Below are 17747 nucleotides of genomic sequence, written 5' to 3'. Positions count from 1 at the left end.
CCCGCCGAAATCCACAAGCTATCCTTGACGAAGTCGACGAATCTTGTTTCTTCTTCTCCTTTCTCCAAGCCCTAGCGTAAATTTCCAATTTCTAAAACCGACTAAAATCTGATTTGACCCATATTAAACTCCTAAAATGGATTAAAATAATAGGGCAAGGAAAAGACTAAATTACCCTTCCAAAATCCAGATTAGACTTTCCTTATTCCAACAGCCCAATTTCCAAAAGACATAACTTACTCATACGAACTCGAAATTGTGCAAACTCAGTGGCGTTGGAAATATCATTCCAAGAGCTTCCCAACCATATCTGGAAGTACACCTAACTCATCGTGAGTTAGGAGTTATGGCCGTTTGAAGTTGACCAAAAACTCACTTTTCCTAACTTAAACGAATTTCCAGATTTGTCACTATTTCCAAAAAACCATTATTTCCAGTTCTTAGCTTTTTCCTAGCTATTTCAAATTGCGAGATGTTACACTCTAAGTCTCAAGGTAGTATTTTAGGCACCAAAACCTACCCAACTTGCCCTAAGTGTGGTAAGAACCATCCGGGCGAATGTCTTGCAGGAAAAGAAGGATGTTTTGGGTGTGGTCAGTCTGGTCACAGGTTGAGGTATTGTCCTTCCAAACAGGGTCAATGAGGTAATAATGGTAGAGCTCAGTCTACAACTTCAGCCTGATTCTCCTGATGTAGTTACTGGTACGTTACGAGTCTTTGATCTCGATGTTTATGCTTTATTAGATCCAAGGGTTACTCTTTCTTTTGTAACGCCTTATATAGCAGTCCAATTCAGTGTTAGTCCAGAAACTCTCCCAGAACCTTTCTCAGTCTCTACTCTAGTCGGTGACCCAGTTTAGCTAGACGGGTATATAGAAATTGCCCTGTCATAGTCTCTCAGAAAGTCACCTCAGCAGATCTTGTAGAGTTAGAAATGGTAGACTTCGATGTCATTCTAGGCATGGATTGGTTACATTCATGTTATTCCTCAGTCGATTGTAGAACTAGGATTGTTCGTTTCAGTTTCCAGATGAATTAATCTTAAAATGGAAGGGTAGTAGCTTAGCGCCTATGGGTCGATTCATTTCTTACCTTAAGGCTAGAAAGATGATATCTAAGGGTTATCTCTATCATCTAGTTCGGGTTAAAGATTCAAGCTCTGAAACCCCAACTCTTGAGTCAGTTCCAGTGATTAATGAGTTTCCAGAAGATCTTCCCAGAGTTCCTCCCGATAAGGAAATCAACTTTGGAATTGATCTCATTCCAGATACCCAGCCTATCTCTATTCCTCATAACATAATGGCTCCAGCTGAGCTTAAGGAATTGAAAGAGCAGTTGAAAGAGCAGTTGAAAGACCTGTTAGATAAGGGCTTCATCAGACCTAGTATTTCTCCATGGGGTGCACTAGTGTTGTTCGTAAAGAAGAAAGATGGTTCTCTCAGAATATGCATTGACTATAGGCAGTTGAACAAGGTCACAATCAAGAATAAGTATTTTATCCCTAAGATTAATGACTTGTTTGACCAACTTCAGGGTGCTAGTCATTTCTCAAAGATAGACCTCAGATCGGGTTATCATTTGCTTAAAGTCAGAGATAGTGACATTCCAAAGACAGCTTTTAGAACTCGGTATGGTCATTATGAATTTGTAGTCATGTCATTTGGACTAACCAATGCTCCTGCAACTTTCATGGATTTGATGAACAAAGTGTTTAAGCAGTACTTGGACTTGTTCGTTGTCGTCTTTATTGATGATATCCTTATTTACTCTAAGAATGAGGAAGAACATGCGAGTCATTTGAGAGTTGTTCTGCAAACTCTCAAAGATCGCCAGTTATTTGCAAAATTTAATAAGTGCGAGTTTTGGTTACAATTAGTTGCTTTTCATGGGAATATTGTGTCTAGTGAAGGAATTCGAGTAGATTCCCAGAAGATAGAAGCAGTGAAACAATGGCCCAGACCTACCTCTGCTACAGATATCATAAGTTTCTTGGGTCTAGCGGGTTATTACAGAAGGTTCGTGGAAGGATTTTCATCCATATCCTCACTATTGACTAGGTTGACTCAGAAGATGGTCAAGTTTCAGTGATCAGATGATTGTGAGAAAAGCTTCGCAAAATTGAAAACTAGGTTGACTACAGCTCCTGTTTTGACTCTACCAGAGGGTTCAGATGGTTATGCAATTTATTGTGATGCATCCACAGTCAGCCTAGGTTGTGTGTTGATTCAGCGAGGTAAGGTTATAACTTATGCTTCCAGACAGCTTAAGGTGCATGAGAAAATTTATCCGACTCATGACCTCAAGCTTGCAGCAGTGGTTTTTGCACTCAAGATTTGGAGGCACTACTTGTATGGTGTTCATATTGATGTGTTCATAGACCATAAGAGCCTTCAGTATGTGTTCACCCAGAAAGAGTTGAATCTTCACCATAAAAGATGGCTTGAGTTCCTCAGGATTATGACATGAGTGTGCATTACCATCCTGGTAAGGCAAATGTAGTAGCATGTGCCCTTAGCAGACTATCTATGGGTAGTGTAGCACATGTTAAAGAAGAAACAAAGGATGTTCACAGACTTGCTCGCCTAGGAGTTCGTCTTATGAGCTCAGATGGTGGTGTAACGATTCAGAATGGGGTAGAATCTTCTTTGGTAGTGGAAGTTAAGGAAAAGCAAGACAGTGATCTGATATTACTTGAACTCAAGGGTGCAGTCCACCAACAGAGAGTTGAGGTTTTCTCCCAAGGGGGAGATGGTGTGCTTCCCTACCAGAGTCAATTATGTTTTCCTAATGTGGGTGAGTTGAGACAACATATTCTTGAAGAGGCCCATAAATCCAGATATTCTATTCATCCAGGTGCCACTAAGATGTATCGCGATTTGTGAAAAGTCTATTGATGGAATGGTATGAAAAAAGATATAGCAGATTTTGTTGCTAAGTGCCCCAATTGCTAGCAAGTCAAGGTGGAACATCAGAAACCAGGAGGTATGACTCAAGAGATTGACATTCCTACTTAGAAGTGGGAAGTGATCAACATGGATTTCATCACAAGTTTACCTCGTACTCGCAGACATCATGACTACATTTGGGTGATTGTTAATAGAGTTACTAAGTCTTCTCGCTTTTTGGCGGTCAAGACTACAGATTCGGCGGAGGATTACGCCAAGCTTTACATTAATGAGATTGTGAGGTTGCATGGGGTTCCTTTGTCTATCATCTCAGATAGAGGTCCTCAGTTTACCTCTCATTTCTGGAAGTCATTTCAGTAGGGTCTTGATACTCAGGTTAACCTTAGCACAACATTTCATCCACAGACGGATGGTCAAGTAGAGCGTACCATTCAGACCTTAGAGGACATGTTGAGAGCTTGTGTGATCGACTTCAAGGGGAGTTGGGATGATCATTTTCCCCTTATTGAGTTTGCCTACAACAATAGTTACCATTCCAGCATTCAGATGGCCCCTTAAGAGGCATTGTATGGGTGTAGATGTAGATCTCATGTGGGCTAGTTTGAAGTAGGTGAAGCAGCCTTGATAGGGGTAGATTCAGTCCATTATGCTATGGAGAAAGTGCAACTCATCAGAGATAGACTTAAGACAACCAGAGTCGCTAGAAGTCATACGCAGATGTAAGGAGAATGGAACTAGAGTTCCAAGTTGATGATTGGGTTTTCCTGAAGGTGTCACCTATGAAGGGGGTGATGAGGTTTGGGAAGAAAAAGAAGCTCTGTCCCAGATATGTAGGCCCTTAGCGGATCTCGAAAAGGATTGGTAAAGTGGCTTATGAGTTAGAGTTGCCAGCAGATTTGGCAGCAATGCATCCAGTCTTCCATATTTCACTATTGAAGAACTGTATGGATGATCCAGCATCCGTAGTGCCATTAAAGAGTGTGGCTGTAAAGGATAGTCTCACTTATGAAGAGATACCAGTTGAAATCCTTGATCGTCAGGTTCGAAGGCTGAGAAACAAATAAGTCGCTTCAGTTGAGGTTTTGTGGAGGAGTTAGTCCGTAGAGGGAGCTACTTGGGAAGCAGAAGCAGCCATGAAGTCCAAGTATCCTCACTTCTTCCCTTCTGATTCCATTCCAGCTTGAGGTAATAGTTCCTCTTCAGTTTTTCAGTCATTCATGCACTAATTCAATCTTAGTATTTTGTTCCTTCAGCCTGTACTTGCATTTTCAGCGTATTTGCATGTTTTTAGAACTCAGTTCTGTCAGAAATAAGCCTTCAGTGTTTAGTGGTAGGGTTGTAGCTCGTTCCCTCTATTTCAGCTAGTTTAGTCTTTATTCGAGGACGAATGACCCCAAGGGGGAGATATTGTAACACCTCGAAACCCAGACCCAGAAAGAAATTTCAGAAATATACCTGAAGCAGTGAACCACGGCAGGGTTCACGGACCGTGATAGGGTCCACGCTCCGTAAACCTGCCCGTGGTCTTGACTTGGAAGTCACCAGGCCCAGACATCAGACCACGAGTACCTTCACGGTCCGTGGTCTTGATGATGGGCAATGGTGGCTCCCATAGAGTCAAGGCAGTGAACCTCCCTAGCCAGCCCTTTAGACCGCCATGCCTAAGTGAGGGCCACGAGGACCTTCACACGACTCGTGGGGGCTTCCGTGGAGCCTTATCAATAAACCTCCTAGCCAGTCCCTCCAGACCAAAGCCCAGGTGAAGACCACAAACACTTTCACGGTCAGTAGTCCTTCACACGGGCCATGGTAGGGCTCGTGGACTCAGGCCCTTAGCTAATAGTCACCAAGTCCAGACCACGACCGACTTCACGGTCCGTGAAGGTGGCCGTGGTCAGTCTGTCTGCAGTTTAAGTCAGGGTTATTTAGGTCATTTCCTTATTCATTGGACACCTAAACTACGTCGTTTTAATCCTAAATTTCGTGGTTTTAGTCAGTTTAAGCCTAGAAATATAACTAGAACTTACCCAAGTCAGATCTTTAATCAAAACTTAGAAAATTAGAAGCGAAAGGAGAGAAAGAGGCGACCAACCCTAAGTTCAAGAACGCAACAAGTTTCCTCCAGTTCGAGCCCCGAAATCAAAAGATTTCTCCGTGGAATTCGTCACCAGGTATGTGGGATTTCACTAGTGGGTTCCTTTCACCCATTAGGTCTCTAGTTTTCAGTCAGTTTCTTGATTCCCTTATTATGACTAGACCTAGGGTTTCTTGAATGTTAGAATTATTAGGTTCTTAGCTGTTAGAATGATCCAAATCAGATTAGTATGTTAATATTTGATTTATTGCATGAATTCCACAATCCTAGCTATGTATTTCTTTAGTTCTTGAATTACACATGCTTGGTCAGATATTTCAGCTATTCAGTTATACATGCCTAAGTTATTAATGCATCAATATCAGTTTAATTGTTGCATCCTCAGTTTGCATGTTCAATTTGAGCTATCCAGTAACTTACAGAAATTCAGTCATAATGTGTTAATCACTTAATCTATTGGGAGTAGCATAATATCGAGTTGGACTAGGGTTCAGCGTACCCGTATAGTCCCAAAACTACGAGCCACGTAGGTGTAAGTCCCCTCCGTGGGCATCATTAATGATCACACCAGCATGCGTATACCTTTGGCCGGGTATATTGGGTCCTCTCGATGGGGCGTATACATTGGACTTCACATTTAGCTCATGCGGTTTTATTATCGGTTATTAGTAGCTCCCATAGTTCAGTCAGATTCTATTGCATTGACCATGTATCAGTATATTCAGTATTCAGTCTCAGTATGTTATAAATTGGTCATTTCATTCAATTAGCTCGGTATTCAACATCTATATCATTGTTCAGATTATATCATTGCTTATGTGCTTTGTTCAGTTATATGTTATTTCAGCTTTATTCTATCCTGTATGCTTAGTACATTTCAAGTACTGACGCATACTCTGCGCTACATCTTCTCATATGTAGGTTCAGGTTCTCAGCATCCAGATCACGCTTAGATCGGTTCTCGATATTCAGCAGAATCAGTGGTTAGTCCTCATTCTCCGAGGACAATAGTCATACGTTTCTTTTCAGTATTTTTAGTCCTTTAGTTTCAGTTTTGCTAGACTTAGCTGGGGCCTGTCCCAGCATTTCTAGTCAGCTAGAGACTATTTTCAAACATAGTTAGATTCAGCTTAGTATTGAGTTAATATCCTCCTTGTATTAAACTCATCAGTTTTCATTTATCTCAGTTATAGTATATGGGTATTCCCCATCTTTTCATTTTATTTATGATCTAGCTTCCACATCAGTTTATTATCTTTAGCATGCTCGTGATCATGCCAATAGGGTTAGCTTGGGATCACTTGTAGTCCTAGGTCCCGTGTCCGCGTCTCGGGGGTAGTTCGGGGCGTGACACATCGTGTCATGCAGAAATTTACAATTGCAAATATACTGGTGATAAATTATATGACAAATAAAAGCATATAAATAACATATCATTAATATAGTTTGACCAAGCCGCCTACATATTATAAAAATATAAACACATTGAGAGAGAATCTTCCCCATAAATAAAATTCTTAAATGTCTAAATTGTAAACTTTTTCTAAAAATAAAATAAAATCAAATATGGAAGATAATTATATTTTTCTTTCCGAAAAAGTTCAAACATTTATGATAATACTTCGACTTTCATCAAATAAAATTTAAAATATGGTAAATTAGTTATATTAAAAAAATGCATGAAACCTTAAAATATTTAACTTTAATCCTAAAATTGGAAAACTTTAGACAAAATAATTTTCCGCAATTGAAATGAAATAATGTTCAAATTATATTTTCCGTTTGGAAAGAGGGGTCAAATAGAAGGGAGGAAATTGTACAAAAAAAGCATATATAAAATACTCTCACATATCACACCTTTCTTCAATCTTCTTGCTTATCGGCCGATTTCTCAATCTCTCTCTTCAGTGTTACAGGTAATACAAAGCAGCATCCTTTTCATGGCAGTTCAGGCCAATTTCATTGTTTCTATTTCAATACGAATGTGTATTGCTTAGTGTCTAGTTTTATTATTGGAAGATTTTTACATGTGTTTATGAAGATTAGATCTGGGTCTATTTATCATTTGGAGTAGATTTTGCTTATGATTGTGTATTAGACTAATCAGTTTGTTGTATTAGCTTTGTTATGTTGAATCTGTGTTTTGATTTTTGGATGTAGGGTTTTTGATTCGTTGAAGTAATACTACCTACATCTGCCGAAACAAGTGGCGAAGTTCAATGGGGAGAAAGAAGGCAACAGAAGAGAATTCTGAACCTCCCAAGCAGGGCGGTGGAGGAGGGAAGTCTAAGAAGAAGAATAGGGTGATTGATGACGATGAGTACTCTATTCAGACTGAAGAACCTACAGTTCAGGAAGAGACAGCACTACCACCTGCTGGTAAGAAGGCGCCCAATAAGTCAGGGGACAAAGATGACGAGAAAGAAGAAGATGATGATGAGAGAAAGAAGCCGGCCAAGCAGGGTGGTGGTGATGGATGGAAGTCAAGGAAGAAGTATGTGGTAATTAATGATGATGAATACACTGTTGGGACAGAGGACCCTGTCGTTCTGGAAGAAAAAGTAATACCAGGTGGCAAGAAAAAAGCTAAAAAGGGGAAGAAGGGTGCCTCTAATTATGAAGAGGATTTAACAAGGGATAGTGACCAAGAGGATGAAGGCATTGCTCCCTTCTCTGGGAAACTGAACAAGTCAAAGCAGGGAAAAGCCAGTGCTAGTGTGTTTTCTACAGCTTTTGATACAATTGGTGATGAAGAGTCTGAGGAAGATGAAGAGCCTGTCGTTGCTGGTATGGGGAAGACTATTGGCAATTCATTTAGTGTGTCTCTTCTTGACGAAGAAGAGGAGGCAGATACTTCTGTTTCTAAGTTTGACACAGAAACAGCTGAAGAGGATGATGCGCCAGAACTTATTTTTGCAGGTAAAAAGAAGTCATCTAAGAAGAAGAAAAAAATTGCTGTTAAGGAAGAAGATGAACCAGAACAAGCTAGCCCAGGGGTTAACCCTGAAGAAGAAGCTGATGATAATGACAGAAAAGGGCCGGAAAGAGATGTACCAGAAACTTCTAAGAATAAAACCAAGAAGAAAAAGGGTGGTCGTACAGTTCAAGAAGATGAGGATGAGATTGACAAGATTCTAGCAGAACTTGGTGAAGAAGCTGCTCCTGCTCCTGCACCGTCTGAAGAGAAAGTGCAGGCGCAGCTGGAGTCAAAAGATAATAAATCTAAGAAGAAAAAGGGTGGTAGAACGGCTCAAGAGGAGGATGACATTGACAAAATTCTGGCAGAAATTGGTGAAGGGCCACCAGCTACATCTGCACCTACTCTTGCTTCTCTTCCACAAGAGGAGAAAGGCCAATTGCAACCTCAACTAGGTGATGCTGCTGTTGAGAAGGAAGCAGTTGAAGAAGGAGCTATGGAGTCTGCTGCTGCAAAGAAGAAGAAAAAGAAGAAGGAGAAGGAAAAAGAGAAAAAGGCAGCTGCTGCTGCCTCTAATGTAGAGGAAAAGCAGGAAGAAACAAAAAATGACGCAAAAGGAAAATTGGTAGATAAAAAACAGTCAAAGCAGGTTAGGGAGATGCAAGAGAGACTCAAAAAGATGAAGGAAACTGAAGAAAGGAAGAAGAGGGAAGAGGAGGAAAAGTTAAGGAAGGAAGAAGAGGAACGACGTCTCCAGGAAGAGCTAGAAAAACTTGCAGAAGAGAAGAACGTTTGAAAAAGGAGAGAGAAAAGGAAAAGCTCTTGAAGAAGAAACAAGAGGGGAAACTGCTTACAGGAAAGCAAAAGGAAGAAGCTCGAAGATTAGAAGCAATGAGGAAACAATTTCTTGCTAATGGTGGGACACTCCCCACTGGGGAGAATAAGAAAGAGACAACCAAACGGCCAATTTATCAAACGAAGAAGTCAAAACCACAAGCTCAGGCTAATGACAAAATGCAGGAAGAGTCGATTGAAATATCAGAAGTTAAAGAACATCATCAGGAGATTGTGTCAGAGGTTGATTCTGTGGAAACTGAGAAAGTTGAGGATGTGGATTCGACAATTACCGAGGAAAAGTCAGAAATAGCTGATGCAGAAGAAAATGAAGTTGAAGAAGAAGAGGAAGATGATGAAGAATGGGATGCAAAAAGTTGGGATGATACTGATCTGAAACTGCCTGGTAAGAGTGCTTTTGAAGATGAGGAGGTAGATTCAGAACCGCAGCTTATAACTAAGAAAGAGATTAAGGTTGCAAGTTCAGCTGTTCATGGTGCACCGACTCTGCCTGTTGCTGTCAAGTCGGTGATTCCTACTCAAAAAACTGCTGCAACTGTACCAGGTGTACTGAAGAATGACCGAAGTAGGAAGGGTGAGCCTGAGGATAGGGATGCAGAGCAAAATAAGCAGAAAGGCAGTCCTGAAGAACCTGGTGCTCCTAACCAGAATGAAGACAATCTCCGGTCTCCTATTTGCTGTATATGGGGCATGTTGATACTGGTAAAACTAAGCTACTTGATTGCATACGAGGCACCAATGTTCAAGAAGGTGAAGCTGGAGGGATTACTCAGCAGATAGGTGCAACTTACTTTCCAGCTGAGAATATACGTGAGAGAACTAAGGAGCTCAAAGCTGATGCGAAGCTGAAGGTCCCTGGTTTGTTGGTCATCGACACTCCTGGACATGAATCTTTCACGAATCTGCGTTCTCGAGGTTCAGGCTTATGTGATATTGCAATTTTGGTTGTTGACATCATGCATGGGCTAGAACCACAGACCATAGAGTCACTTAATCTTCTTAAGATGAGGAATACAGAATTTATTGTTGCTCTGAATAAGGTGAAGATAATCTATGTTGATGCACTTTTCAATGGTGTTATTTTGATTGTATTCTTTTATTCCTGTTGTTTAATTTGTTTCATTGATACTATTGCAATGCAGGTGGATAGGCTTTATGGATGGAAAGTTTGCAAGAATGCTCCCATTGTGAAGGCGATGAAGCAACAGTCCAAAGATGTTCAATTTGAATTTCATACGAGGCTTACTCAGGTTTTATAACTCCTTGAGTTGACCATTCCTCAATTTGTGGACCTTATCTCAATTGAATTCTCTTTAATTGTCGCAGATTGTTACCCAGTTCAAGGAACAAGGTATAAATACAGAATTGTACTATAAAAACAAAGAAATGGGAAAGGATACCTTCAGTATTGTACCAACTAGTGCTATTAGGTGTGTTGGTGTGTTATTCCTCTCTTTTTTCCTTGGGCGTCCATCTAGCACTTCGTGAGACTGTTGATTTTAACTAAACATGTTCATTTCGTGGATCTTTAACAGTGGTGAAGGTATTCCTGACATGCTGTTGTTCTTGTTCAATGGACACAAAAGACAATGATTGAGAGACTGACTTATAGCAATGAAGTTCAGGTATGATATCCACATGATATCACTTATCAGTTAAATAGAGATTCTCCAATATGGGATGATTAACTGTTGTTACTCTTTGGCAGTGTACCGTGTTGGAGGTAAAGGTTATTGAAGGGCATGGAACGACTATTGACGTGGTTTTGGTTAATGGTGTCCTTCATGAAGGAGATCAAATCGTCGTTTGTGGCATGCAGGCATGGAAGTCTCCTTTTTATGTCCATTACTTTAGTCTTTAGTGAGCCATTACTTTGTTGCTATGTTCAGATCCTCCAGTGTGGTGATTTGTCTTGACATTATAAATTTCCTCTTTTCCTGCATTGTTTTGTGTGTAGGGACCTATCGTTACGACATCCGAGCACTACTAACACCTCACCCCATGAAGGAACTCCGAGTAAAGGTAACTACATGTTCCTTTAGGCACTCCAGGTTACTGGTTTTGCGTTGAAACATCTCTAACCTACTTATCAGAAAAAAAAAAAGAAAAATATTCTCTTACCTCAGTTCAACTCTCTAAATTTTCCCCAACTTGCATGAGATTAGTAGTAGCAGTTGTTGTTAGTTCAACTCCTTATATAATATAAAAACAATAAGGAGTTATTTGTCCAGTATGTACATAAAAGTAAAAAGGAGTAAAAAGAGGAGGGTGCTTGATGAGTGGGGAACTAATAATGGACGGGCTAAAAGAATTGAAGATATATGTCCAAGTATTCAGTCCTATTATTATGAAACTGGTAACAATGCTATTGAAAGCACTAGAGCAGTGCAAAAGCCATATTTACAGATACCCACAGCCAACAAAAGGCCTAAAAACAATGGCAGTTGTCCTATCAAAGAAACCTACTCCACTTAAAATATACTTTACAACAACAGTAGCTCTGTTTGAACTCTAACGTAGATCATATGCTGGTAATATCTAGTCTGGGCTTGTCAAGGTAACACACTGTTCTAGAGTTATTAGTTTCGTCAACGCCAAATGTGGCGTACAAAATTAAAGGTTTACTTTGTGTTTCTACCAAGAGTTATGTGGATGTATTGAAAGTTGAGTTTATGATGTCAGTTGTTCTTTTGGTCCCTTCTTTTAACAGTACCTATACCCTGGTTTATTTGACCCCTGTCTTTTGAGATATATGTAAATCATTTCAAGCTTGTGGATGCTTTCATGGATATGGAATGTTGAGCTGCTACATTAATCCTAGATTGCTGATAACACACTTGGTTTTTGCCACTTTGAATTTTCTCTGAACAAAAGAAACAGAAGATCAGAAATTTGCTGTGAGGCTTCCACATTTGTGCTCAAATTCCAATTGCCCCTGTTAAAATAGGCTTTTCCCACAATCAAGATATGCACATTACTTATTTAATTTTCCGAACATGGGACACAAGTCTGCAGGTTCAGTTATGTCCTAATTATTTTTGTACTTTTGGACCTTGTGGTCAATGGAGCATGAAAAAAATCTTTGATTGTCATGTTATTTCTTTGAATTTATCTGATATGTGATTTATCTAATGGCGTACTGATGAAAGTGCCTTCTCTTGTTTGGGCAAAATTCTTTCAGGGAACATATTTGCATCATAAGAAAATCAAGGCTGCCCAGGGTATAAAGATAACCGCCCAGGTATTATCAACTACTTGTAAATCTGTGAGCTCATTTTTGGTCAGTCTTAGGATCAAGCTTAGGAAGTCTATTGGGTAGGAAACTTAATGCAGAGACTCATAAGTGGATTTTATTTTGACTTATCTGTTGTTAGAAAATGTATGTATTTTGAATCTTAGATTAGTTTGTTGTTAAAATCAGATGATGCTATGTTTGGGTTCCTAATTTCCTTTTAATTAAAAAGAAAATTAGCATTAGTTTTTCTAGGATCAATCAAGCAGAGTAAGGTGTCATCTACTGGATATAACTTTTGAGTCCTGATTACTGTTGGAAGTCAAATAACTTTTTGTAAAGATTTGGAGGAAGCTTCGTAATTGCACGAAAAATATTAAGTGGAGGAGCTATCTCTTTGCACGTACACCTCTTTCCGTTTTCTATTTTTTCTTGTCAGGAAACCAACCAATGCACTTGATGTCTCATGTTCAAAAAATATGGTGAAATTGTGCAAGAGCATTGGAAGGTTATTCTAATGTGGCACATATAGTCTCTTCTTTTCTTTTTGTTCTGTTCATGATGTCCCTGAGCATACAATTCTGTTCAGAATTTCTGATTTCCTAAGTCGGATATTTTGTGATACCTTTGAGAAAAATTCTATTGGAATAGCTGTACAAATACCATCCTATTTTGACTTGGAATAGTTGTAAGAAATCCAATGGTTGTTCTTGTGTAGTTTGTTACTTCAGTGAAATTTGACTTGGAAGTTCAACTAGCGAGCCATAACCTTTCAGTCCCTTGCATGGGTGTATTGATATTTTCTTCTACTGATGTGTGATGCTTTCACTATTTACTATATGGCTATTTATTTAGTGGTGGTTTTCCATGAATAAGTGAGACTGAGAGATTTCTCCTTTCCCCTCCTTTGTTCTTTCTATTCTTGTTCAGGGCTTTGAGCATGCAATTGCTGGCACTAGTCTATATGTTGTGGGGCCTGATGATGATGTGGAAGACATCAAAGAAGCAGCTATGGAAGATATGAAGTCAGTGATGAGCAGGATAGACAAAAGTGGAGAGGGAGTATATGTTCAAGCATCTACACTTGGATCATTAGAAGCTTTGCTGGAATTTTTGAAGACCCCAGAAGTAAGCATACCCGTCAGTGGGATTGGCATAGGTCCCGTGCATAAAAAGGATGTCATGAAAGCTAGTGTTATGCTTGAGAAGAAGAAAGAGTATGCAACCATCTTGGCCTTTGATGTTAAAGTGACACAGGAAGCTCGGGAACTTTCAGATGAACTTGGTGTCAAGGTTTTTATGGCTGATATTATATATCACTTATTTGATCAGTTTAAAGCTTACATTGACACTATCAAGGAAGAAAAAAAGAAGGAAGTTGCTGAAGAAGCAGTCTTCCCCTGTGTGCTCAAGATCGTACCGAATTGTGTCTTCAACAAGAAGGATCCAATTGTTCTGGGAGTTGATGTTCTTGAGGGCATTGTCAGGGTATTAACTTTTCTTGTCTGCTGTCTCATATTCATTGATCTCATTCACCAACTTAATTATAAAAAAAGGAAAAATTAAAGATAATGGAATCTCTGCATTTCATTCGGGAAAAGTAGCTTTTGTGCACATCAGCAATACAAATAAGAATAGATAATCAATATTTAATGGGCTGTACTGATATTATCAGATTTTCTCTAATTTCATGCTTCCATTAGGTTGGGGAAAGGGGTCTTGATTTCTCACATTGATTTCTCGTTAAATGTATAACTTCTTTATGTATAACCTTGTTTGAGACAGCTGGTCTGACATAAATAAACTTATGGACAATAATTATTTTTTTTGGTTGATAAAGTAAGTTGTTCATTGATTGGCATCAAGAAGATGCCATGGATACAAAATTAGATGTGCTAGCTCCTTTACAAGATGCTATGAAAGGTTCGGGGAGCTAGCCAAACACCATAAAGGGAACAACCATGTAAGGGCCAGTCTAATGTAAGGGAGCTCACAAAATCTGGAAAAACAACTTTAGCAAGTGATTTAGAGTTGACAACTACATCAAAACATTTTGTTGTTTCAGCTTTCTAAAGGCTCCAGCTCTCAACAGCATCCATTTGAGGCTGAAAAGAGCTAGAAACATATGCCACATGTCTGCAGCTACCTGACATAAGTAGTATCTGTTAACTAACTGGAAACATCTCCTGCAGATGTTGTCCTGTGTCATACATGCATTTTTAGAGCCAACCAGCTAAAGCATATCACTTTTGGTGGGAGTTGTCCTCCAAATTAGTTTCTATGGCTAGAAGTCTAAAATTCCATTCTGAGCATCAATTTTTATCCCAGTTGTACTGTGTATTCCTTTGCATTAGGACCGCAGCTTAATGCTTCAGCAGCCCGAGTCTTCATGTTGAAGCCTTCCAGATTACACATCAAGTCAAAAAGGCTCTCAAGTTCCCAGTCATTCATGTTTCTTCTGAAGAGGGGACTCCACTGATTGCCTTCTCTATTCTGTGCAACTGTAGAGTCACGATCTCATGCTATCAGGAAGAGTGATGGATAGGCTTCTCTAAAATTGGAGTTCTCTATATCCTTCCAGAATTTTACATTCAGGGAATTTCCAACGTTGAATGAGACTTCTTTATGAAATTCCTCCCATAGCCTACTTACATGTTTCCATGACCCAACTCCATATGGAGTTCTGCTTTGCTTAGTGAGTGACTCAACTTACCATGTTTGGCTGCAACCACTTCCTTCCATAAGCTATTGTCCTCCATTCCATATCTCCAAAGCCATGTAAACAACAAACTTTTGTTGTGCTCCCTGATACCCAACCCCCCTGTGGCTTTGGTCTAATGACTTAAGACCATTTAACAAGGTGAAACTTGTGTCCTTCATTGTTATCCTCCCAAAGATAATTTCTTCTGATTTTGTCTTAGCTACTTCAATACCTTACCAGGCATAGGAAATAATGGCATGAAGTAAGTGGGAATACTGTCCATGACAATATTGATAAGAGCAAGTCTACCACCCATAGAAAGATATTGCCTTTGCCAAGTAGCCTGCCTTTTCTCAATCTTTTATACTACTACAGTCCATATTCAAGTAGACTTGAATTTTTCCCCTAGAGGAAGGCCTAGTTAAGTGGTGGGGAAGGATCCCACGCTGCAACATATCATGTCAGCTAGTACATGGATCAGTATCTCTGAAAACTGTTTCCTATTTGTTTGGTGAAACTATGCTGTAGTGATATTCGAAGAATCAGTGTTAGCACGTATCTGTTCTCTCTATAATTCTTTCTTATAATTGGGTATCTTGATTATCTAACAAGGTTACATCAGAGTTTTTGCATTTATGATTAGAATCTAGCTTTTCTACTGGTTATTATTATCATTGAGTTCTCTGCTTTCAAAAGGTTTTCAGCATTCTTCATTTACACCATGATTTGCATCTCCAAGGTAAGGTTTTTATTTTGTTTTATTTACAAGATTTGGACCTTAGGGAAACATGTTTAAGTTCAGATGCAGATTTCATTGTACTCATCCTATTTCTATTTTTCGTCCATTATTAATTCTGTCACGCTTCCATTAGACCTTTTGCTCGATGAGCATTTAACACATCGAATTCAAGTCTTGTTTGCTTGCTCTCATGTCTCTTTAGTTAATTGTAGTTAGATATTCCTGCATAATTTTATTGGTGTGTGTAACATTATGTACTTCTCTCTCGTTTTACTTTTCTCCACACGTAGTTCAGTATATTGTTTATTGCCATGATTTAAGTTGAAGGGTTTACCTTGATTATGCTTTCCACTATCAATGTTTATGCTGGCAATAGTAGTACCCTACAGTTTGTGATTTTACTGTTGAAAAATAGTAGCACTCGTCAATTCTCTTTTCTATAATCATTCATAGACTTCAAAAATTTCATATATATTGTGGTCCTCACTGTGCTGAACTTAATTTGAACAGATTGGATCTCCTATATGTATTCCTCAAAAGGACTTCATTGATATTGGTCGTATTGCATCCATTGAGAACAACCATAAGCCTGTTGATTCTGCAAAGAAAGGCCAAAGGGTGGCCATTAAGGTATGAAGTGGTTGAGACTTTTGTAAATTTTGTCATGGATTTGCTAGAATTTTGATCCATCTTCTCTCTTTATTACTTGTTTGTAGAATGTAGGATCGGTGTGTAGTAGTTTCTCTTTAATTCCCAATATATGTTTTGTATATCATCATTGTACAATAACGTATTTCAGGAGTTCTAAGCAATTGATTTGATCTTTGCTTATATACCCATGATGTCTCACTCCCTGCACATGTTTACAGATAGTTGGATCTAACCCTGAGGAGCAACAAAAGATGTTTGGTAGGCATTTTGAAATGGAAGATGAGCTTGTCAGCAAAATTTCAAGGAGGTCTATTGACATACTCAAGGCCAATTTCCGGGTATGTAGAGTTTTGGGTGAAGCTCTTTTGTTTGAGCAAATATCTAGTTTTGCTTACTGCTGCCTTTAACCTTTCACAGAGAGACCTCTCAGTTGAGGATTGGAGACTTGTCATGAAACTGAAGACCCTCTTTAAGATACAATGAGACAGGTTTTTGTAGCTTTCAAAGGGGTTGGTTCTTGGGTCTCCGATAAGCACCATCTTAGGTGCTTAGCAGCTCATCGAGCAATAAGTGGTGATTTGACTGTAAACAAAGAGTTTGGACTCAATGTTCATGCACCTCAGAGACAGAAATGAGCAAAAGTGAAGAATGCAATCCTGCTGCAACTGATTTCCTTTGGTTAGTACTCCGAGCATTCTGTATATGCTGTTTTTGGTACTGAAGTGAGAATTTTTGCCACATTGACCAATGGCAGAGTTGTACAGGGGCATAAAATGGCAACGCATTTTTCATGATACAGAAATGTGATTTTGACTTTGATATACAAAAACCGTGCAAAAGATTATTGGTTGGCTATTGTTGGCAAGTTTTTCATATTAGTATCAATCCAATCCTTTTTATAGATATAAAAATTAGTAGGTATTACTCAGGAGTAACATCCCTTGTATGTAATATACAAGTGTTGCACAAATGCCTTGCAATGTAATAGTATTAAAAAGATGGTGGTGAACTAGATACAAAAGCCATATCTTTCATTGTTTTAGACTAAAAAAGGAAGTAGAAATAAAATTAGTTACCACATACATGAAAGATCAACCCCACCCCCTCCCACTTGTTCAGTGAAGACCTCAATGGAATCCTCATCTTCCATCTCCAAATCATTAGCAGTGAGTGAGGGATGAATCCTCTTTCCATCATTATGCTACGTTATTAACATTAAATTTTTTAGAAAACTTCAAGATTTAAATAAAATAAATGGTAAGAATATATTTACCAAGTTATTAGTTTAAACAATGAAATAAATGATAAGAATACTTAAATTTATAGAAGCCTAGAGAAGAAAGATAAAATCAGAACAGAAACAAAAAAATATTAACTAACTAATTATAACTATGTGGTTAAAATAACTATTTCATGTACGATGGAGTCTTTTTAAACGTATTTTTTATTAAATTAATTTAAAATCTTGAATTAAAAATTAAAAATGTTTTAAATTTGAAAATCTTTGTAAATGAGACTTATGCACGGTGGAGTCTTTTATAACATAATTCATATTTAATTTAAAAAATTAACTTAAAATCTGATATTAAAAATATTTGATAAAATATTTTAATTTTAATCCAAAAGAAAAAAAAACATAATCGTACCGTTT

General features: G+C 38.6%; 1 protein-coding gene across 1 annotated transcript; it reads left to right on the top strand.

Moving 5' to 3' along the window:
• The first annotated feature begins 6846 nt into the window (after window positions 1-6846).
• On the top strand, window positions 6847-16935 carry LOC125836865 (eukaryotic translation initiation factor 5B-like). Its single transcript, XM_049516021.1, is given in 16 exon segments — window positions 6847-6917; window positions 7162-8700; window positions 8703-9452; window positions 9455-9813; window positions 9916-10023; window positions 10100-10203; window positions 10309-10334; window positions 10337-10398; window positions 10482-10592; window positions 10731-10746; window positions 10749-10795; window positions 11955-12014; window positions 12936-13493; window positions 15956-16075; window positions 16315-16434; window positions 16514-16935. Coding segments are annotated over 15 exon segments (3987 nt in total). The 5' UTR covers window positions 6847-6917; window positions 7162-7220; the 3' UTR covers window positions 16580-16935.
• Window positions 16936-17747: the final 812 nt, after the last annotated feature.

The sequence above is a fragment of the Solanum verrucosum genome, unplaced genomic scaffold, assembly GCF_900185275.1.
Source record: "Solanum verrucosum unplaced genomic scaffold, falcon-dt-bn FXZP01000141.1, whole genome shotgun sequence".
NCBI classification, from domain to species: domain Eukaryota; kingdom Viridiplantae; phylum Streptophyta; class Magnoliopsida; order Solanales; family Solanaceae; genus Solanum; species Solanum verrucosum.
Note: the sequence above shows the minus strand (reverse complement) of the source record. Positions and strands in the feature narration are given on the sequence as shown.